The sequence below is a fragment of the Notolabrus celidotus genome, chromosome 2 (genome assembly GCF_009762535.1).
Source record: "Notolabrus celidotus isolate fNotCel1 chromosome 2, fNotCel1.pri, whole genome shotgun sequence".
Taxonomy (NCBI): Eukaryota; Metazoa; Chordata; class Actinopteri; order Labriformes; family Labridae; genus Notolabrus; species Notolabrus celidotus.
The window spans coordinates 18,091,791-18,113,554 of NC_048273.1; the positions used below are offsets into that span (position 1 = coordinate 18,091,791).

Below are 21,764 nucleotides of genomic sequence, written 5' to 3' on the forward strand. Positions count from 1 at the left end.
TTATTTTCCTACCCCACAGATTTTCAATTTTGCATCCTTTCCTTTTTAACTCTCTACATAGTATAGATTCATTTCGATCATTCACTCTGTTACATATCAACAAAGTGTCTCACTATTTGTCACAGTTTATTTCTATAATGAGCCAGTTAAGTAATAGATTGAAACTTTAAACTTCTTGTGTTATCTCTAAAGGATTTGATTCTTGTAAAGTGTCCTGTTTGGGGATCATACCCTGCCGAGGATGTCCACTGGCAGTTTGGAGTTGAGTAAGACAGGCTTGACTTTGTCTCCTGTTAGCATCCCTCCTGCTGGACCCAGACTTTCAAAGATGGAGTCAAACTTAATCTTCTCCTCAGGCTGGAAAAAATAAATAAATTCAGTAAGTAAACTACAACTCAAAGAAGAATCCTCAGCCTTGACATACCTCCAATGTAGCTTCTGTGAAATGACAACATTCATAAGAAGATGTAAAAGGCTATGTTTGGTTAAAGATCATGTAAAAATTTGATGTTGAAATTTCCAAGAGTTTAACAATGCAACTAAGACATTCAAATCTATCATCTGCAGAAAATAGAAACAGAACATCACCTTAGAAAATGTATAAACATTAACAACTATAGTACTTGTGATTATGGCTCAAAATGTCTGAGTCTTATTAGAGCTTGCTTGACTTATCTGACATTTTATGTGATCAGAACATATAAGACTAGACATATGATTCACATATGCATACCATATTCAAGAAATGTCTGTTTTCTGTGGAGTTTATGTTACAAGGAAGACAAATATAATGCTTTGCAAATTATTCAAGATTATTTATTTGCACAAAAGCAAAAAGATGAAGTTGCCGATGCCTCACCTTGACAACCCAGGGAATGTCAACAGCCACTCCTGCTGACAGTGGGCTGCTTGTGTCGTGCTGGGAGATAAAAGAACAAAGTTATTATTACTCCCTTAGAAAGAATGCACAAGGGTTAGAAATATAAACTCAAGTAGTAGGTTCCACTAGCTTAGTAAAAATTGTGAGAAAGAGGTTAATTATAGTGTTACAATTGCTCTGGTTTTACAGAGCTTCAGGGCTTTATTTCAAATTACTACAGCATTTTAACTCAACTCATCTTTATTTATAAAGCACCTTTCATACATAAAAACATGCAGCCCAAATCGGTTCACAGAATAACAGACAGACAGAAAACAACAGCAATGGTAAAAGGATGACAGGCACGATTCTAAGTAAAATACTTAAAATTAAAATAAAATCAACACAGTAAAATTAATAAAATAAGTAATAGTGGAAAGAAAAGTTAAAAATAAGGAAATAAGGTAGGGTTAACAAGATCAGAAGAATACAAGAAATAAATAGATAAATAAATAATGAAATAAGATGAATAAATGTTAAAGCAATGATTCAAATAATAATTAAAATAGTTAAAATAATAATAAAGTCCAGGGCTAAAAATGAATTACTCCCCACAAAAGCTAGAAATAATAATTTTAAATAATGTCTGATATACAGAATATGTGCTGACATGTAGAGAAGAAGACTTACAAATTTGGGTGGAGGAACAGCCACATTAAGACTCTTGAGTGCCACCTCCAGGCCATTTTGAGCACAGGCTACCAACCGCAGCGCTATGAAGAATTGCTGTAGAAAAAAGAGGCACCATGTGATGTAAATCAGGTGATAACAAGCACTCAACGCACATTAAACAAACAAATCAAGCATGATCTGACTCCACAGTGCATGTATACCTGTTTGTTAAGAGCACCTTTACGTTCAGAATCTGCCAAATCCCAGACCTATAGAGACACAAACAGTTCACACACTCATTACCATCAACATACATGGGGAAGAAAACAGAGGAGTAATGCTGCTGTGCTGATTTGAGTCTGTCTCACCTTCCCCAGGACCAAATCAGCCAAGCCTGACCTCTTCAGGAACAGAGCTGCATCTGCTGCTGCCACCCGCCCACTTCCAGTTGGATCAACCTGCACACAGACAACCAAAAAATTCAAATGCTTCAGAAAATTTCATCAGTCCCTCCAATCAAAGAAACATCAAAAACACATCTGCTATGAAAGCCATACATTCTGATGGGTTGACTGCTTCAGAGTGCATTTTGCAAAAAGCTTACAAAGCATTCTCATCAGGAAGGGACAGGCAAATAAAAAGGAACTGAAACATGTGTGCATTTCCCTTTGAGAAAGAAGAGCCACTTAAATCAATACTGAAAATAAACCAGAGCTATTTCCTCAGCAGTCGATTAGCCTGACATTGGATCTGTGAGTAGTCTTTCATGAGGCTCACAGCGAGCTCCCCTGACATGTTGGGCAAAGGGAAACATTATTAATTCATAGAGAGACTTCCTTTACTGGACACAGAGAGTAGAGATGAAGGGAGAGAAGAGAGAACACTGTTCACTGTGACACTACAGCTTATTAGGAAATCAGCTACAGAAGAAGTGAGCTAAGAATGAAAAGAGTCAGTGCACTGTCATTTTAAAAGACAAAGATTGTTCTCAACACTTTTCCCTATGTTATGCTATATAAGTCTTATCAATTATTATTATTATTTATTATTATTTTTGACTAAATATGTACATTTAAGGACAGTTTGCTTACCTGTCTGTAGTATTTGTCATAGATGGGATTTCCACTGGAAAGCTGTAAAGACAAAATCAGAAATAAAATGTTATAATAATAACAACTTCAAATGTACAGGCTGAATCAACCCATCATACACTATATTTCAGATAGGGGTGCACAATATTGTTTTTTTTGCCGATACCCGATATGCAGATGTTTTACAACTCATTTAGCCGATTACTGATACTGATACCAATCATTTTTTCCGCACACCTAATTGCAGAGATCATCAATTCTCTTCTGTATTGGAATTACCGTACAGTATTATGGTGATACTCTTATCACTTTTTTTATGTAATATTCATTTCTTGTGCAAATAAGAAAAATACTTAAAGCTGGGGTTGGTAGTCTCAGAAAACTAGCATGAATTGGACTGTAGCATTTCCTCATGACTCCGTCTAACCCCTCCAAAACGACGCCCCCCGCTCACATGCACGAGCGCCGCTGATTTGCGACCATATGATGGTGACTGATTCAAAACCGGTCCTCACTAAAACATTATCATAGTGAAAGTTAAAAACACAAACAAACATGGCTGCTGTTAGTACTCACAACTGTCATGCTAGCATTATCCAGTTGTACTGGTGACACGATATCAGGAGAAAAGTTATAACACATATAATACTGTAACAGCTCTACTGTTTGTTAAACGTGTTCACTGTAGATGTTCTTAATTCCTACAGTGTTGACAGTCAGTGAAGGCATCAGGAGAGGTGTAGAGTGTGTGAGTGGGAGAGAGGCGAGACAAGAGGAGAAGTTTTTCATTCATTCAAACATTGATTATTGCTTTGTTGGTTGGCGTGATCACGGCCGTCAGTGACCGGTTGGTAAAACTCAACGTGTTCACGAATCGGCTCTTCATCCCTACAGCGTCCGGACAGACACTACAGTACATATACTTTTTCTGTAGGACTTACTGAATGTCATTAATTCTTTTGCTTGTCAGAGCCCCCGTGGTGAGAGCTTTATAGACTCTGATCCGGACTACAGTCCTGAGCAAAGCATCTCATCGGGTCAGAGGGGACAGGCCCGAGGTCGAGCGAGAGGGGCAGTAAATAGAGTCAGGGGAAGCAGAGGCAGGGGACGGGGACTCGGAGTGCACACCGGGGAAATGTACGCGCAGGAGGCGGGCAGAACGGCAGGACAGGATTTGATTGGTTTAAAATTTGGGGACCCAAAAAACAGTGATTGGTTGGTGTTTTCCCAGGTTTACTCCAGCTGTAGATAGCAGATTTTTTTCACTCTTTTTAAAGAACACATTATGTATTGATTGCCATCAGGACATGAAGATCAAGCTTTAATACTTAAAACTGCATATTTATCTATTGCTTTCAAACAAAATTCATACAAAAAGATACATCCTACTTAAAACTTGGATGATGCTCTCCCTGACACAATCATAACAATACACACAACCAAGGCAAATTTGGCCAATTTCACATTTGACATAGTAAGTAAACCTAACCTCTGTTCACAGGGAACATGTGAAAAGTGCAACTGTACAGCAATTAAACCCAAATTAAATAAAATAGTTTAATCTTTGACAGTAAATGTGCCTAAATTAGTCAGCTACATGTAACTCACAGACTGCTGCTTAAATTCTAATTTAACTTAAAACATGAGCCCCACATGTGTGCAGCAGTCCATTATTTCATCCGTTAATTTTATCAGCAGATATCGGCGTGTTGGCCGAAATCCAATAGTGCATTTTAAAGCCAATATCGTCCGATAATGTGCCGATAATATCCTGCATCCCTAATTTCAGATCACCTTTGATGAAATTGACTGAATCCCTGCCTTTACTATTAAAACAATCTACTGGGAGAAAACAACATAAAAATCCTTCTTCTTCATTCGTCAGTTTGAGTTGTAAAAGCTCAAATGATGAACAAATGTTTGCTGGCTACCATAAGTGTTTCATCCACTGAGCCAAGACAGCTGTCGAAAAAAAAAGAAAGCCTGATCCATTACAGATGGAGAATGGAGGACACACAGACTCTGACCAATATGTTCAAATCCAGCATCATCATTACTCATCATACCCATACACATTTCTCTTACAGCAACAGCTGCATTATGAAAAAATGAATGTTTACTTTGATCAATGCTTAGAAAATGTGCAACATTTCATCTGGCTTTATCTGCCAAACAGCTCTTATACAGTCTGTTTATCATTAAATGATGTGACAGCATCCTACAATCATATTCTTAAATGTGTTGCAAAGAAAAGCAGGAAGCAGACACATGCACTAAGGTGACACCAGTACACGCTGGTCTTTTTGCCCTTATCATTTGTAACTATTGTGAGCTTCCCAGCAAAGATTTTTCTAGACAATTATTACAATTTATGTCTCACACATTTCTTGGAACTCCTGTGAGTCATGACGGTACACAATGTTTCTGCTAAATCACACACTGACTTGAGGACGTAAACTAGGACTCCAGGGGGTACTGATGGTCAGCTTCAAACAGGGCTAGTACAGGGCGTCGCTCCACAAAGAGCAGCTACTTCTGCGTTCTGTCATACCCTCTCTAAACACATCCCTTTCCTCTTTTCATACTATTGTCCACGGCTAGGCTGCAGAGGAAAAGCATCAGCATTTCCTCCTCCATATAGCTGAAAATGACATTACTTTTAAATCGACAGGTGCAAGAACACAGGAAACAGGTGGGGCATAATTGAGCTGTGAATTAATTGGGGAGTTGCTGTTCAAACAAATATATTCTGTCTAACAAAAGAAAGAGTATAGCAGAGACGGGTGGTCAGTCTAGTTGCACGCATGGCACAACGCAGAAGAAGACAAACAGGAAGAACCCAGCCCGCCATCAGCATAGCTATCTGTCAGCTTTCTCAACAGCAAATTTAAAGGCAGATAAGTGTGCGCACACACACTTATCTTTCTGTGGCCAAGGCAACTTCTTTTCTGTGACACACAATAGTGTGCCTGGAACTGTTGGCGGCTGTAACACTGAAGTCATTGTACTGGTGAATCTTTAATTGAGCATTGGAAAAAAACAGCGTTCAATCACTACCCAGAAAGACCATGCATACAGCAGACAGCAAAATACATTAGAGTTACAGTGGCAGGGCTTTGACAGGGCAGTGGAGGTTACTCAAGTGTTTCAACCTAACAGCAAATGAATGTCATCAACATCGAGAGTAGCTCAGTTTAAGGGTTATCAAGTAGCAGTGGTGGACAGTAACAGTAAATTTACTTACTAATTTACTTGCTACTTTTTTTTTGAATCCACTACATTTCTATCAATGCTCTAGTTACTCTCTACTTTTACTTTGAAGTCAGCTGAAGCATTTTCTTTTCTGAAATCAGATCCCAAAGGCAGTAAACTGTTCAGGTACTTGCATGTAGTTTGTCCAATAATTGCTAACGTTATTCAGATCCGTTCGTTCATTTAGTCGTGGTAAAGACGACTATAGCTGAGAAGAAGGATGATGATTCTCTAACTGAGCACCACGGCCATATTTCAAAGCCACGTTTGATGTTTTTGAAATAAAGCAAGATTCGTATTGTTGTAAATTTCCGATCTGTTTGCCACACAAACGTCATCACAGCCTACAAAACATCACCACCTGAGAAACCATGTTGAGGTCTGTAGCTAACACACTAGTTTTAATCCAGATGAACATTTTAAACTCATCTGTGCTTGTAGTAACTTAACTAGTAACTATATTTCATGGTATACTTTTTAAAAATGAAATGTTTTTTAGATAAACATAACGTAGCAGAATGTACACTCATACATTCTTGACTGCACTCGTGCTTTGTGAAAAAATATCATAGACTGTATAAAATATAGACGTAGTATCTGTGACGTCACCCATCTGTTTCTGAAGCGCTGTCTTGCGCCTCCAAGCCAACAGCTACAGTGTTCCCGCCTGTCAATCAAGTCAGCTGTGACTCTCATTGGAAGACTAGTAATCCCAATATCTTCAAAATTGCTGCGTTAGAAACAAATTCACCCCCCGTACAGTGTGTGCCAATCGAGACACGAGCTATCCAGACTACACTCGTCTTTTGTACCAGGCTGTAAACATGTTTATTTCTGCTGTAAAGATCAGCATTTTTGAATTGGTGTGTATGTGGTTTCCAGTACTTCTGGAGCCAGCCTCAAACGGACACTTGATGAACTGCAGTTTTTAGCACTTCCGCACTGGACTCCTATTTTTAGACCGGAGATTGCCGCTTGGAAAGTAGGTGTTGAGATATTTTAAAAAGTACTTTGAATACTTAAAGGCCCTGTGAGGAGTTTTGAAATGGCTGAGAAACAGACTGAAAATGATACTGATGCCTCTTTATAACCTTCAATAGCAAACAAGTCCATCAGCAGCAACACTGGCTACTTCTCTGTTGTAATTTTTAATGCCTGAAACCGCCCTGGGGGGGTAGGTGTCAGACCAGATGATGGACATCTCACTTCAGAAACAGCCTTTATTTGACTGTTTTCATGGAAAATAATCACATTGCCTGATAAAGTTGACTGTTGAACACAACAGGATGAGGCTTTAGTTGAAAACACTACTTTTGCATGTATAGGACAAGAGATAAGAGGTATCACTTTGTCCACAAGGGGGGCGCCAGAATCGATACAAAACCAAAGTTCCTCACAGCAGCTTTAAGTATTTTTGTAAAGCAAGTACTCCAGGACTTTCACTCAAGTAATAATCTGACTGAACAACTTTCTCTTGTATTGGAGTAATATTTGACCAGGAGGATCTATACTTTGACTTAAGCAACAAAGACATGAACTTTGTCCACCACTGTCAAGTAGTGAAGTTGACTGTGTGATATACAAATGCAGTCTCACTAGAAATCTATGAAAACAGGTGTTTGGACTCAGTGAGAGACAGTTCCTGTGTGTTGTTAGAGGAAACAGTGGCTCAGGTAACAGGTCTAGGACTTAACCATACCTATGGGAGCTGCCAGCTACCTGCTAAATAACTTATTTACTGTGCAAACAAACACATTACACTGTTTAATTCAGCTAGAAGTAGTCTGATATTTTGGCTAATGGCTACCAAGTTTACTTCCTCTTTTCGGTTGCAAAACAACACACAACACTATTTAGAGTTTAACATGTAACATTGTGAACACAGCATTGAGCAGTTCATGTTGTCTGCTTCAGAAAGGTCACAGGGAAACCACAAAGTCAGTCAGGGAAGCATGGTTACATGCATTAACAGCAATCCAATGGTTTGTTGTTCGATCTAAGACTTAAGCAAGCAACATAAGTAGCGTTGAAATACAGAACAAACACTATATGTTTATATAACTTGGTCATTTTTTTTTAGGTAAAACAATGTAGGAGCGGCTATACGAGCAGATATATGACAGTGAAGCCACAACAGAGAGAGCCACACATGAGTATCTAGTACCAACATCAGCCAGGACCAACTAGCCTGCAGCAAAACGAGACTGCACTAAACGTGATTATACGCACTCCTTACCGAGCTGAAGCCAAGTAACACTACAAGGCTGATCTGAAGTTTGACAAATACACATATAAGAGCACAACACTTCACACAAACTGCTGCTAGCTCGTAGGCTAGCTAGCTACGCCCTTACGCAGTCCCCAAAGAGATTAGGCAGAAACTTTTCCCAGTCACAGCAGCTCTCAACTTCCACAAAGAGGGACCAGGCTCGAGGTAAGCTCGCCTTTCTGCCCACATAGTTTCATTAACAACGCGGAAATATCTACGAGCAAAGCAGGCAGAGGCCATGAGGCGTTTGCTGTCGTTGTATTTGAGTTGTAAGACAGTGTTACCTGAGTAAGAGACAGAGTGGCAGCCATAGTGTTTCTGTTTCCCACTGCTTTCATGCTGCGCTGCTGCCAGACACAGGCAGAGGCCGCTGTAAAAACCTGGCACTGGACCTTCACTAGAGGGATCACTGAAACATGGACTTCAGTACAACTACAATCTGTTATCACGGCAAACAAAATACTGTCCTCTAATTATATAATAGAGCGAGAATACGGAAGAGGATTAGAGTCACTGAAAAAAAAAAATTAAGGTCCAATATATACTTTTTATGTTTCTGTTCTGAGATTAATGTCAGAATTCTGGGATTAAATTCAGAATTTTGAGATTCAAGTCAGAATTCTGAGATTAATAATAACAATAATACTAATACTACTACTACTACTACTACTAATAATAATAATAATAATAATAATAATAATAATAATGATAATAGTTTTATTTGTAGAGCACATTTAAAAACCAGGTTAATTAATGTCAGAATTCTGAAATTAATCTCACAATTCTGACATTAAAGTCAGAATTTTGAGATTCAAGTCAGAATTCTGAGATTAATAATAACAATAATACTAATACTAATACTACTACTACTACTACTACTACTAATAATAATAATAATGATAATAGTTTTATTTGTAGAGCACATTTAAAAACCAGGTTAATTAATGTCAGAATTCTGAAATTAATCTCACAATTCTGACATTAAAGTCAGAATTCTGAGATTAATGTCAGAATTCTGAGATTAAATTCTGAGATTAAAGTCAGAATTCTGAGAAAAAAAAATCAGAATTCTGAGATTAAAATCAGAATTCTGAGATTAAATTCAGAATTCAGAGAAAAAAAAATCAGAATTCTGAGATTAAAAACTGATATTTAAGACAGAATTCTGACATTTTTCTCTGAATAATAAGAAATATCTAATTCTGTTTTCAGTGGCCCTAATCCTCTTCCGTAAGAGAATTTGAATCTTCCTTGGATCATAACAGGATTAATTAAGCAATCAGGGTCAAAGCAAAGTTTTTAAACATAATAATGTCATGAGTCAAATTCCCTCAGGGCGCCCGCATTAAAAAAACAAACTTTGTTTAACATTTTTCACACTTCTGTTTATTTCATTTCACAACAGAATCTTCGGAATTTAAAAACACTCTCCACACCTTCCAAAATAAAAATAATAGAGGAGTAAAAGATCCTACCAATGAATAGACCTAACAGTGACATTTAATTTGAATATGAGCGTTGACTTGAAAAAACTGTGGAAAAAAATGCCCATCATGTGTTCGTTTTTTCTTGACCCTTCATGTCAAATAATAAAGATTTAGGTCATTTACTTTAGCATCGTCAGTGAAAACAATGGCCCTGACAGCATTGCAAAAAATGTATGTGAGTAAAAGTACATAGGTAAGCTAAAATAACCTGTTACTTAGTGTTTGTTAGTCAATTATTGTTATGACCTATGTTTGGGTGTATATCATTTCTTGACAGTTTAAAATCGTTCAATTTTAAGCTTTATTAGATTAGGCCTTACCTGTGGATTCTGACTGCAAAATAATACTGTTAATGAAGTTGTAGGTATATAAAGTAACAAAATGAATATGTATAAAGAACAAAAACCGGGCAATGGCTATTAAGCAACTATCTACCACTGCTATGAATAACAATCAGGGACCCCTTGATTATTTTCTTCTGGTTGTTTTTATTGGACAGAACACCTGTCTTTATTTATTTTTTACACAGCAACATTAAAATCTCTCCACTTCAATTACTACCATTAGTACAAAATGTTTCTTTTACAAAAGGGTCATATTTCAGACTGTATTTGGGACAGTGTGTTTGGGTACAGCAGTGCAGAGATATTAGCATCAGAAACAAGGAAACTGGTTGTGAACACATCATCATCCAGTAAAACTTAAAGTGAAGCCGTACCACGTGAAAGGACGCTTTACTGCTACTGGAGTGCTCATAATGTACATCTGAGTTTGAGCAGTTTATTTAGACACACACGAAGAAGACTAGAGTAATGTGTTGAAGTGTAAAAGTGTTAACTATACAGTACAAAACTATGCACATGACTTTATCTCAAAGCATCCCAGATTACCATCCTATGCACAGCAGCTTTTTTCAAAACTTTGTTATATGTGTAGTATCAGTCCTGATGCACTCTTGCTCCCATGCCATTGACTCTTTTCTTCAATGAGAGAGGCTTCAATGGGAGCAGGCAAAAATATCCTGTGTGATGAAATCGAACAACGTTGAGAGTGATGTAGAGTTTTAAGAGGGACAATGAGACAGACAGACTGCAAATATTAATAAAAAACACACAGGTTAATGAGACAAACAAAACATATGAGGTAAACAAAACATTTCAAGGTATCGTCAGCATACCAAGTATAGCTTTTCATGTCAACACAGCATCATACTTCATAAAATCCAGATTTTTCAGAACAAAAACAGCAATTTACATAGTGTTGTTGGGTAAAAACCGCAGAGCAATTTAGCTTTCCTGCCTCGACATTCAATTTGACATTTTTTCATCACTACTCCTCATTTGAAAATTACTATTACAATATTAACAGTAGTACATGGAAATAGGAAAAGAGCGATAACTGCCCCTTTTTACCCACTTTCTTGCTTTGTAAACAAATAAACAAACAAAAAAACCCATCCCACCCAACCCGACACAACCCCACCCAAAGGTTTCAGTCATCATCTCTCGCTGCAGTTGTTCCAATGGCTCATTGACACAGGCAGTCGGGCTTTCATCTGAGCAGTTCCTGCATAAAGTTTATAACTCATCCTTGAGTTTAGAGTCTGAGTCCCCATCATCCTCTTCTTCTTCTTCCTCCTGCTCCATGCCCTCCTCCTCTTCTTCATCCTCCTCTTCCTCCTCTTCCTCCTCCTCCTCATCCTTTTCCTCTTCCTCTTCTTCCTCCTTCACCTCTTCTCTCCTCATTTTGTCATCCTCCTCACGTGTCTTTCTCTCCTCCTCCTCTAGGCCTTCTTTCATCTTTTTCTCTGCATCCTGGAGACAACACACATGCAGAGAACAATTTTTAAAAAGTGACAAAGGATCAGTGAAATAGAGAAAATGTTGATTCAAGAAGATACCTTTTTAGGGGTGAAATACACATCCAAAAAGGTGAAATGTTTGAGTGGGATGAAACTAGGTAGAAGTATTTGGCTCACCTTTGTTTTACCCCATGTGTCGTTGCCTATTTCCTCTGCCATGGCTGGGTCATTGGTGATCAGGAAGTTATCAAAGATAGTACCAGACTTGACCTACATCAAAAAAAGGTCAACATTAGAGTATATTTTAATATCAAATGACTCATACATACATAACCAATGAAAGAACAACTACTTCCAACATGTTTCTTCTACCTACAGAGCATTACATTTTGTCTGTACTCTAAACAAGGTGAGAACAAAAGCACAAAAAACACAAACACCAGACAGTGCACACGTCAAGTAAATATTTCCTGTTACTGGATGGTCAAATTCAGTATCTTCATACCTGCCACAAGTCCAGTCCAATCACGCCGATGCTGTCGTATTTATAAATCTCAGTATCAGCTGTGTACTCTGGGTTGTCAACTTCAGGGTGGACCCACTTGCCTTTGTAGGCAGGATTGGTGATCTCTCTGGGCTTCCACTCACCCTGTTGACAACAAACAGAAGTGAAGTAAAAGATAAATGTCAGAAGAATTACAAATGACAAAACAACAGCTGATCATGAAGTCAATCTGGAAACAGTGACCAAAAACGTATTTGCCATAGATTGTTTGTGTGTGACTTGGAGTAAAAAAGTGGTGTACATGCTGTGGAAATCACATTCAAACTTCCATTGTGGGAAACGATTTCTAACTCAGACATTGAAACCTTTACATAAACTGGAAGTTTTATCCAAATAGGGAGTTTATCCTGACACAGAAACAGCTCACAGTGGACTCGACATTGTCTATCAAGTGTTTTGATATGTTGCTGTTTACCTTGTAATCTGGGTTAGAGACCATTGGTGGTTCCCACTCTCCATCCATCTCCTCATCCCAGTCATCAGGCTTCTTCGCATCAGGGTCTGGGATGTTTTCAGGTTTGTCCCAGTCCTGTCAAAGGGAAAAAGTCAAAAACAGAACTTTGCATCAGCATCTTAATAATACGCATTTATTGAATATAAACCAAGCGATTGCTAAGCAAGAAAATACAGACAAACAGATTTCTAGGGTGACTCAAGTAGACTGACCTCTGGTTTCTTATCATCAGGGTCAGGAATCTTCTCCCTGTCATCCCAGTCCTCTGGCTTTTTGGCTTCAGGGTCCTTAACTTTTTTTGGAGGAAGTAAGTCCCAGTCTTCCTCCAGATTACCGGATTCAACCTTCTTATTATCGATCTTGACCTCGTAAGTGTTGTCAGGGTTCACAACCAGTGTGTACAAGTGGCTATACTCATCATCCTGCAGAGAATAAAATAAATATCAGCAGCTTTTCAGACATTTGGTCACCAATGATTTACATACACTCTGTGTACAATGCAAAGTACATTCAAAGTATCCTTTTTTGAGTTTGGTTTAACAAGAGAAGGATAATAGGAGTGATGCAAATTGCTACATAAGAATATAGGTTTGATTTCTAAATGCAACTGGAACAAAAAACAGCTAAACAGTAAAAAAATTCCCCAAATAAATAAAATAAACACAAAACCAAAAGACAGTAATTGATGACTCACCTTGCATCTAATGTCCTTGTTAATCAGATGGTTCTTGCCTTTGTAGTAGAAGATGACATGAACTTTCTTTGTGCCAGGTCCACAGATATCAGGACCTAAACAATCAAATACAAAAGTTAGTAAAAATATGGAATTTACTTCCGAATCAAAGTAAAAAGGAATTAAAAATGGGGGCAAAGAAAGAAAAAAATCTGAAATCCAAAAAAACCCAACTTTCAAAGAGAATACAAATCATTTTGTAATGTTACTGATGAAAAATCTGCACTCACCAAACATGATATTGTACACAGAGTCTCCATGCATGTCCTCCTGGTTGAGGTCAGAGGGGAACAGTTTAATGTAGCCTCCACCACAGTCAATGCTTTGCTCGTGCTTCACACTAAACTGGATAACGAGAGGCTGGCCCTTGTTGTTGAAGTCATCAAAACGGGAAGACATGGCATAGAAGCGGGCATCCTGGCTCGTCTGCAGACCTGTGACAAAGAAAAGTTGTCACTTTGTTCATGTATACATTGAAGATCCTGCTTTAATATACATATATATTTCAGAAAAGTGTTAAGAGACAGGTTGTTGGGATGATTTCAGTAAGAGGCAAACACTGGAGGGGCTCAGGCAGGCGGTAATTAATCAACTTTGACAACACCCATGGTGATTTCACTGGGATACAAGCACATTTTCAGATTAACAGTGAAAAGCCCTACATTCAGAGTAATCTCATCTAGGTCGGGTAGCTCATACAATAATGAAATACCAGTTCATTTCAAACACCATGTAGTCTGCCATCTTCTAAACACATGTAGGGCAAACATAGGACACATTTGTATTGACAGCTTATCACCCAAAACAATGTGGCTGTTTTCAGTCCTCCACGGTCTGGTGCGATTACATTTCAACCTTTTCTCTCACCTTTGTCTTTCTCTGCATCTCCGTAGAACTTCCCTGCCGTCAGGACAAACCTGCCGTAGTCTGACTTGTGCTTGGATTCCACCCAGCGACTCTTCCAGGCATCTGCACAGACAAGTGGAGGTTCAGTCACTCACAGGCTACTAATCCCCCCACTGATGATGCATCAGTGCAGGTGCACTGGGATTGTGTTATGCTGCAGGGAGGGACATGCTCTCTGTGACTGCCTTCTCTATCTACCTTAAAGACTGGTGATTAAAGATTATGAGACTGCTAAGTAGAGGGGTACAGTGGATGACTTGGGTGGGATGTGCAGATGGGGGATGGGGACGGACAGGGTTTGATGATAGCTGTGGGGGAGAGAACGGTGAGGAAAGGAGGGGAGGTCAAAAATGAATGAAGCCCATGTTGACTAGATGCATCTCAAACTATGCATTGAGCAAACAATATGTTGGAACAATTTTAACCTGACATACCAAAAGACACATCAATCGCCCAACATGAAGACCGGTTTTGCCACTTGTGCACTGATTTAAACCGTCATATCTAATACATTTACAATAGCAACAAAACAAATAAAGGCAATAAAATAATGTTGGTATAATTATGAGCAAAGGACCTCACCCCCATCTTCATATTGCTCTCGGAAATACACAGTGGATTCGGCCAGTACAGATGCGGCCGACAGGGCCACCAGCAGCAGCGACAGGGCTGTCATTGTGCCGAGCTGAATCACCCTATCCAATGAAATAACTAACCAATATTAATCTAATTTTAGATACCTGAAGATAATCTATCTAAACCGTAAAACAGCTACTGTTTGTCTGCCCAATCTCTCATACAGTAATGATACAGTGAAAACGCTGGGACGCCGCCGCCGCTCTCCTCTCGCCACGGAACAGATGTCTGAATCTGATTGGACGTGAGCTCAGATCCTCAATCAGGAAGCGTTACCTCATTCGACCAATGAGATGCGAGAGAATCTTGACGGATCGTTTTTTAAGCCAATGAGAGCAGACCACGCGTTTACTTCATACACGCCCAAGGGAGGGTGATGCGCTGAGGATGAATCATGTATAGAAAATCGCAATGAGCACGGATAAATCAAAGTAAATCATCACTGCAACAGTCTTTGAAACGGAGGGCTTATACATTGCCAACCTTTGATGAAATAGTTGTACACCTACAGCCCCGAAAAATACTTGTGTTTATTTTAAGAGCTGATCTTCAAAATGATTGAACTTACAGGAATATCTGTTTCAGTCTACATTTCCCCCGACAGCAACGTTCCTATTTTAAGTCCCCTTTTTCCACCCCTACACCTACTCATATAAGATTTTTTTTTTTTAACTTGGTATTTATAATTTTTCCATTGACATACAACAAGCACACATACAGGATATGTATTCTCTTTACACCTAATCTTTACATATCATTAATGAGACAATTTCCTGTATTTAAAGTCGTTGTCACTACATTCTTATTATCTTATTTAATAATATACATTCATTGGTTATAGTGTATATTACACAAGTGTATTCAAGGTAAAATTGAACTGAAATTAATAAATCAAGTCAAATAAATAAATAAAACTCAGGAGGTGACTAGAGCTCAGGCATCACCTGTATCAGATTCAGATTCAGATTCAGACAACTTTATTGATCTCAAGAAGGGCAATTCATTTATAGCTTACCATACAACATTTAACATCTACAACACAACCATAATATATACATGCTACAAGTCACAAGTCAAGCACTGGGTCTGTGGAGGACAGCAATACGTTTATGTAATAAATAAATAACAGTAAGATACAAAAAAAAGATTAAAAGACAATATAATCTCTTTTCATACCAATGTTATTTAAAATGAATAAAAAGACTGCCGTCTGAGTTTAAAAGCCTGATAGCAGACGGGAGTATCACTGGTGCCCATGTATTGATAAACCTGTTTGTCTTCAGCTGTAACCTTGCTTGGATTTTCTTCATGATAAAGACACCTTTAACTCTGCCTCTCCATTGTGTAATGCTGGGAGGTAGCGGATGCAACAAGGATGTTGTAATTGTTTTTTTGGCTTTTAGAAGCAAAATTCTTAGTTAGGACATTACTACTCGTGTAAGATTAAAACTATATTTCTGATGCAAGCTTCTTTGCTCGTTTTAATTGTCATGACTGTCACATATAATGTTTAATGCATTAATGGAGCAATGTTTTTATTTTTAATTTTATTTTTTGGTATTTTTGCTCAAGAATATACGTTAATAAATTACCTTATCCATTACTGCGATGATTGATTAATCTACAAATTTTGTCAGCTCTATTTTGTTTGCAGTTTTTCCCCATGGGATAATATGCTGCCACTGTGCAAAGAACTGGACAGATTACATCAGCATTACTGATTTTTGACAAACAAATGCAACAGATCATGTGGGTTTACTGTGGATGTTTATTTACTTTAAAGTAACAGCTCTTTTCAGATTCATTTCTTGTGGCTCATGACTTTGTGAGCCACAATCACTGAAGCAGACCCATACAGGTAAATAAGAGAGACAGTGAATGCATCAATGATAGAGATAAGGCAGGACAGTGAGTATCATTATACTTCATAACTATGACCTACATTAGTATGACACCCAGATAAGTGTTGGGTTCATACGAGATAATCAAACATCTGAAAATAAAAAATAAATAACTATAAGCACTTATTAACGTGTTCACACAAAAAGACAATTCTCCAATAGACTCGGTGCTTTTGACACATTTTATGACTAAATGTTTCAAGTCACATTTGCATCACAGGTGTTACACACTACACTTCATTGTTTGCAACACAGTATCATTCAATCTTCCCTTATGACTTACAGTGCCACCAAATGTGCACCTTAACTCCGCAAAAAAACCTGGCACATTAAGATGCTAAAATTGGCACAAATTATATCAATAAATAACCAGTGCTTATAAAAGTACAATGATTGACATGCAAATACCGACACATGAAGTATGACCTCATCTAAACATAAAAATAGAGGTGCACAGACATAAAAAGTGTGATAAAAATCTACTAATACTCCTCTATGACACACTCTACAACCATTTATTCTCCTGTCTTTGTTTTTCAGTGTTTTTACTGTGAGGATTCTAACCAGGCAGGTGAGGGAGAGCAGTGACACTGCACCTGATGACCCCTCTGGCACTCTTTCTGTCTGCAGGGTGGGTCCTGCTGCTTTCCCCTCTTATACTGGATCTGCCCTTCTACCTGGCCGTCTCTGTGGGACCTGGACAGACACGTGTTGTATCTGTGGTGAGTGGGGTTACGTGTAGCAGAGCTCAGCAGAAAAGACGTCTCCTCTGTATGCAGATGGGCTAGTAAAGCAATCTCACACCTCGTCAAGGTCTCTCTGCTTGTCTGTCTGTCTCTTGTTCTAGGGAAGGAAGAAGTTGATCCTTTGGGGTATGGACTTGCATCCCTGGGCTGAAAACAGTCTTTCCTCTTTGGGGACATACAGCATTGCCTTGGCAACCTCATCCAATGTAGCCTCATCCGTCTCCAGACCTCTTGCTGCATAGGCGTCCCGTGCACAGAGTTTGACATGCCGGTACTCAAGAGGTAGGAATGGCACAAAGAAGTCAATAAGGTGGCCAGACATAAGTTCACTCTGAGCAAATCCCCCTGAGGAAGACAGAAAAATGCCAAACACATTAAAAAAATGCAGTAACAAATTATTATTATGTTAAAGAAAATAAAACTTGAAAAGTTTGAAAAGGGCAGGTGACACTAACAATCTAGCCGAGAATCAAGACTTCGCACTGCTACTCTTGCAGCTCTCAGCTAACAATCTTAGTCAGTCAGAATAGTTGAACAAATGTCAAACCACCTCCACAGCCAGGAACAAATGGGTAACACAAGACAGTGTCCCCCCTCCTGCCCAGGCCAAATGGCAGCATGCCAAAGTAAACAATTACAAAGATCACAGAAGAGAGTCAAACATCTAGCCACCAGCTGAGGACTCAAGGCCATCGTCTGCAGCGTACCTTGAGACTCCATAGTTTCAGCACGAAGCCGATGCTCCAAGTCCTCCATGCCGATGTCTTCTCGATTTTGACCCGAATGCCAGAAGTCGAGAGCTACATCATTGATGGTTGCTCCACCAATGTTGCTGTAGAGACCAAGACAACATGCAAAAAACATAAAGTCAGATCTCTGCAGTGGCTGATTGTTGTGTTTTTAGGATTTTAGGATTTAAAAAAAAAAAATTAAGTATATTTTTGGGCTTTTGTGCCTTTAATGAGGAAAGGACAGTGGATAGAGCAGTAAAACTGGGAGAGAGAGTGGGGAAGGCCATGCGGTACAGGGCCGTATGTTGAAATTGAACCCTGGTTGTCTGCTTTAAGGACTTAAGCCTCTGAACACAGGCTGCAGGATTTAACCATTAGGCCAAACCTGTGCCCCATAGAATGCTTGTTCTGACACATTTAGAGTTTAAGGTAGTTAATAAGAAAACCTGTCCTTGAAATATTTAAGAAAAACATAAACATAACACTTAAATATTTCAAATATATTGTATTATTTTATCGTATGTGTAAATGTGGGATATATATGTTATGAAAAAGCAAATGATCATTTACAACAAAAATGTCCAACATGATTAACAGGTTACTTGGTATATTTAATTATTTGGTGTTGCCATATCCTATTAAATATATATATAAGTGAATAGAGGAAAATATATTTCTATAATTATTACATCAGACCTGTCAGCAGAAATAGGACAAGTAATCGTAATGATAAAAAAAATCCATAAAGGGGGGTTATGTAGACAGAGGGAGAAACACCCTTCATCACAGAGCAGCTGCCAGAGTATCTGGGTCAAAGATGAGATATACTCTGAGGAGCTTATTCAGACATGATACACCTAATACATATACTGACCTGAGGAAGAGGAAGATGGCTCTGCGGTAGCTGACGCCATCTACGTTGTCATAGTGATCCATGTAGGGTTTGATGGCATCGATGAGGCCTGGATGGAGCTTCTCAGCCTCGTCGAATATGAACAGAGTCTGAGGGCAGCGCAGCACCAAATCTCTGATCGCCTCTCTCAGCTGGCCCTGGATAAAGAGAGGGAGACTAAGTTAAACAATTATTTTGAGTTTTGACATTAGATATATAAAGTCAATTATAACTGACAGGGAAGCTAACATTGCAAAATTATACATGATTCCACCTGCTAACAATGTTCACCACTGAAAAAGTATTAATAAGTAAATGTACAGTTATTTGGACTCCTTCTCAGCCATTAATACCATAATTTATCTTTTAATATTTAGGGCCTTTTCTTGGAATAAGGACAAAAGAAAAGCACTTCATTCATTATACGATTTTTAATAAACCATGAGCATCTAATCTCATTAAAAGAAGCAGAATTCAGATTTTGCAGATTTCAAAAGTATCAGGTTGAAGTGTAACATGTGCACTGTACCAGCTTCACCTGGATTCAACTGTGCAATAATGCAGGGTCCACATTTTTATCCCACTAGAAGCAGGGATTATGTGATAAAAGTATTTAAATTGGACCAGGTTGGTGCTTGTGTTGTAATAGGACAAATACCAGGCAATGCATGTGAGTACTTGTAAGATTAATGTTTGCTTTGAACCAGTCGTTCAAATAGTGATCTTAACCCAACCTATTACAAAACCCAAACTAAACATCTGATAACGCAAGCAGAGGGTCCCAAGAACACTGCCAACATGTTCCTGGCACAGAACATCAAAACCTGTGCCAACCAAGGCTCTGCACGTTTCACCTTGTACGTGTCCACCAGCCTGGCGTGTGGGAAGTGGAACGGCGCGATGAACAGGCGGACACACTCACTCTTCACCCCATCCCGGTACAGGTGATCTGCAATGAGCCGGGCCACAAAGTTCTTGCCTGTTCCAGACCAGCCATGGAAGGAAAGTGTCAGTGGCTTGTTGGATTCTGGGTTTTTGATAAAACCCTGAATGGCTTTCAGAACCACAGACTGAGCCAGGTGTTGCCCATGGAGCTTTGTCTGGAGATCCCTTGCCAGACCTGCACATGTGCACAGAAGAGAAAGCATGCTTAAGATTGGCAGTAACAGATAAAGAATACACTTAGTGATACCCACTAAAAGCTGTGCAAGTTTATCAGTGGTCTGAAAGTGTTATAATTCATCCAGGTTTGATGGAACAAATGCATATTAAAGAATGAATGCTCTGATCTGCCTGACGAAATGATGATGTATACTGTTAAAATAAACCGGTTGGAGTAGGATACCTGTGATGTTGTTGGTTATCCTGCAGTCTCCAGATTCACAGCACTGGCCCAGACTACAGTACCACTGGTGCAGCAGGCTACTGTAGTCCTGAGAGAAACCTGCCCATACGTCCCTGGTAGGAACTGTTCACATCAACGACAAACAAATACACTCGGCTGTTATAACCGAGGAACAATAGCATGCCAATGCCACAGCTGAGTATTTAGTAGGGCACATTCAAACCAGTTCTGTTCGTGTTTCCTGACAGGCTCTACATTTGGCTAGCGTCATAGATCAGCGTTTGATATGAAGGCTTCCCTTTACATGAGATTATTTTACAATGTCCAATATTGTCTTACCTTGTTGTGTAGCATCATCTTGGTTTGGCTGACAATCTCCATCCCATAAATTGCAATAAATGTAATTAAAATAGTAAGTGGAGACGTTAGAAATGCTGTCAAACTGGAAGAAGTCAGCCTCTGCGGACAGAGCCCAGAGCACAGGCAGCAACCACCGCACAAACATGGGTGAAGAGGCTGGTCCTAACGAGACTAAACGCCGAATCCAGAACTGTCTCTCCCATTCATTCAACCCTGGACGTTAGCTGGTGGTCTCCACTGTGGTGGGTAATTACCACCTCTCCTCGTTTGAGCGGAGGAGCGCTTGTTCCTGAACGGCACGATTTGCAGTCCCTAGGCTCCGCCCGCCTTCAGAGGGCCGGTCTTTATGTTTAATTTTTTTTTTCTCGCACGTTCATAAAGTACAATCATTTGGCGTCACCATAAATAAGGGGGGTCACTTGTTTCTTACGTGCCTATAAAGTTTCACCACTAGATCCGCCCATTGGAGATGAGGGGTGATAAAAATCAAGGCAACCTTTTCTCGTTGACAGATTTCCCACCACTTACAGCACGCAGAGGGCGTAACTACGCCATTTCCGGTTAAATGTGCTCCTCAAAAAGTAGTCCGAATTCAGTTTACAGCCATCAGACAGGTCTTTCCATTACACGCCTTTTGTTCAGCTATTTGGATGTTTGAGCCGTGTACATTTGAAGAGTTCATTTGCAAAAACAGTCAACTCACTTTTGAAAAAGAAAAAAAAGTTTCAAATGTTTATACTAGCTTTTGCTATGACCAATTGAGGATGGGTGGCTTTGCCTAACCCAGATATCTCTTAGTAAAGTCATTACTTTACTGATATCTTGAAGATGTAACTTTATTAGGAATCTACAGCAAACAAATGGCTTTGAAAATTTATAAAAACAGAGTTCCATTTTTGCAAATGAACTCATTTATTCCTTAATATGTGAATATTGTACACAGACTATTTTATTTAAAAAAATAAATTAAAAAAAGTACTCTAAAAAAAATGTAACTACAACACACCACTCTTGAAAAAACAAAGTACAACGAAACTTTAGGTTTAGTTTTTATTGACAGATAA

The 21,764-nt window shown here is 38.9% G+C and overlaps 3 protein-coding genes across 5 annotated transcripts in view; all 3 read right to left on the reverse strand.

The window, feature by feature from the left end:
- Nucleotides 1–8,537, reverse strand: part of eps15 (epidermal growth factor receptor pathway substrate 15) — a 31,880-nt gene extending 23,343 nt beyond the window's left edge. The window contains exons 1-7 of the mRNA XM_034702079.1: nucleotides 8,428–8,537; nucleotides 2,623–2,664; nucleotides 1,900–1,989; nucleotides 1,753–1,800; nucleotides 1,550–1,645; nucleotides 860–919; nucleotides 232–357 (exon numbers count right to left, since the gene is read on the reverse strand). Coding sequence (XP_034557970.1) covers nucleotides 232–357; nucleotides 860–919; nucleotides 1,550–1,645; nucleotides 1,753–1,800; nucleotides 1,900–1,989; nucleotides 2,623–2,664; nucleotides 8,428–8,481 — 516 coding nt within the window. The 5' untranslated portion in view covers nucleotides 8,482–8,537. The remainder of the gene's footprint in view (nucleotides 1–231; nucleotides 358–859; nucleotides 920–1,549; nucleotides 1,646–1,752; nucleotides 1,801–1,899; nucleotides 1,990–2,622; nucleotides 2,665–8,427) is intronic.
- A 1,561-nt stretch (nucleotides 8,538–10,098) lies between these two features.
- On the reverse strand, nucleotides 10,099–14,955 carry calr (calreticulin). 2 transcript variants are annotated; one of them, XM_034702102.1, is made up of 10 exons: nucleotides 14,672–14,955; nucleotides 14,288–14,397; nucleotides 14,051–14,152; nucleotides 13,414–13,617; nucleotides 13,145–13,239; nucleotides 12,663–12,872; nucleotides 12,412–12,525; nucleotides 11,937–12,080; nucleotides 11,609–11,701; nucleotides 10,099–11,444 (listed from the first exon to the last, which is right to left on the reverse strand). In XM_034702102.1, exons 4-10 carry the CDS (start codon nucleotides 13,580–13,582, stop codon nucleotides 11,208–11,210), a joined length of 1,062 nt encoding a protein of 353 aa, XP_034557993.1. In that variant the 5' UTR covers nucleotides 13,583–13,617; nucleotides 14,051–14,152; nucleotides 14,288–14,397; nucleotides 14,672–14,955; the 3' UTR covers nucleotides 10,099–11,207. The 2 variants fall into 2 exon arrangements, with proteins under 2 accessions (XP_034557993.1, XP_034557984.1); XM_034702093.1 differs by lacking the exon at nucleotides 14,288–14,397 and having other exon boundaries at nucleotides 14,672–14,943.
- A 1,518-nt stretch (nucleotides 14,956–16,473) lies between these two features.
- On the reverse strand, nucleotides 16,474–21,497 carry tor3a (torsin family 3, member A). Of its 2 annotated transcripts, XM_034709795.1 has the most exons (7): nucleotides 20,680–21,497; nucleotides 20,341–20,463; nucleotides 19,850–20,115; nucleotides 18,978–19,153; nucleotides 18,080–18,204; nucleotides 17,431–17,717; nucleotides 16,474–17,322 (listed from the first exon to the last, which is right to left on the reverse strand). In XM_034709795.1, the coding sequence occupies exons 1-6, from the start codon at nucleotides 20,843–20,845 to the stop codon at nucleotides 17,470–17,472; spliced, it is 1,104 nt and encodes a 367-aa protein (XP_034565686.1). In that variant the 5' UTR covers nucleotides 20,846–21,497; the 3' UTR covers nucleotides 16,474–17,322; nucleotides 17,431–17,469. The 2 variants fall into 2 exon arrangements, with proteins under 2 accessions (XP_034565686.1, XP_034565678.1); XM_034709787.1 differs by having other exon boundaries at nucleotides 16,474–17,717; nucleotides 20,680–21,496.
- Nucleotides 21,498–21,764: the final 267 nt, after the last annotated feature.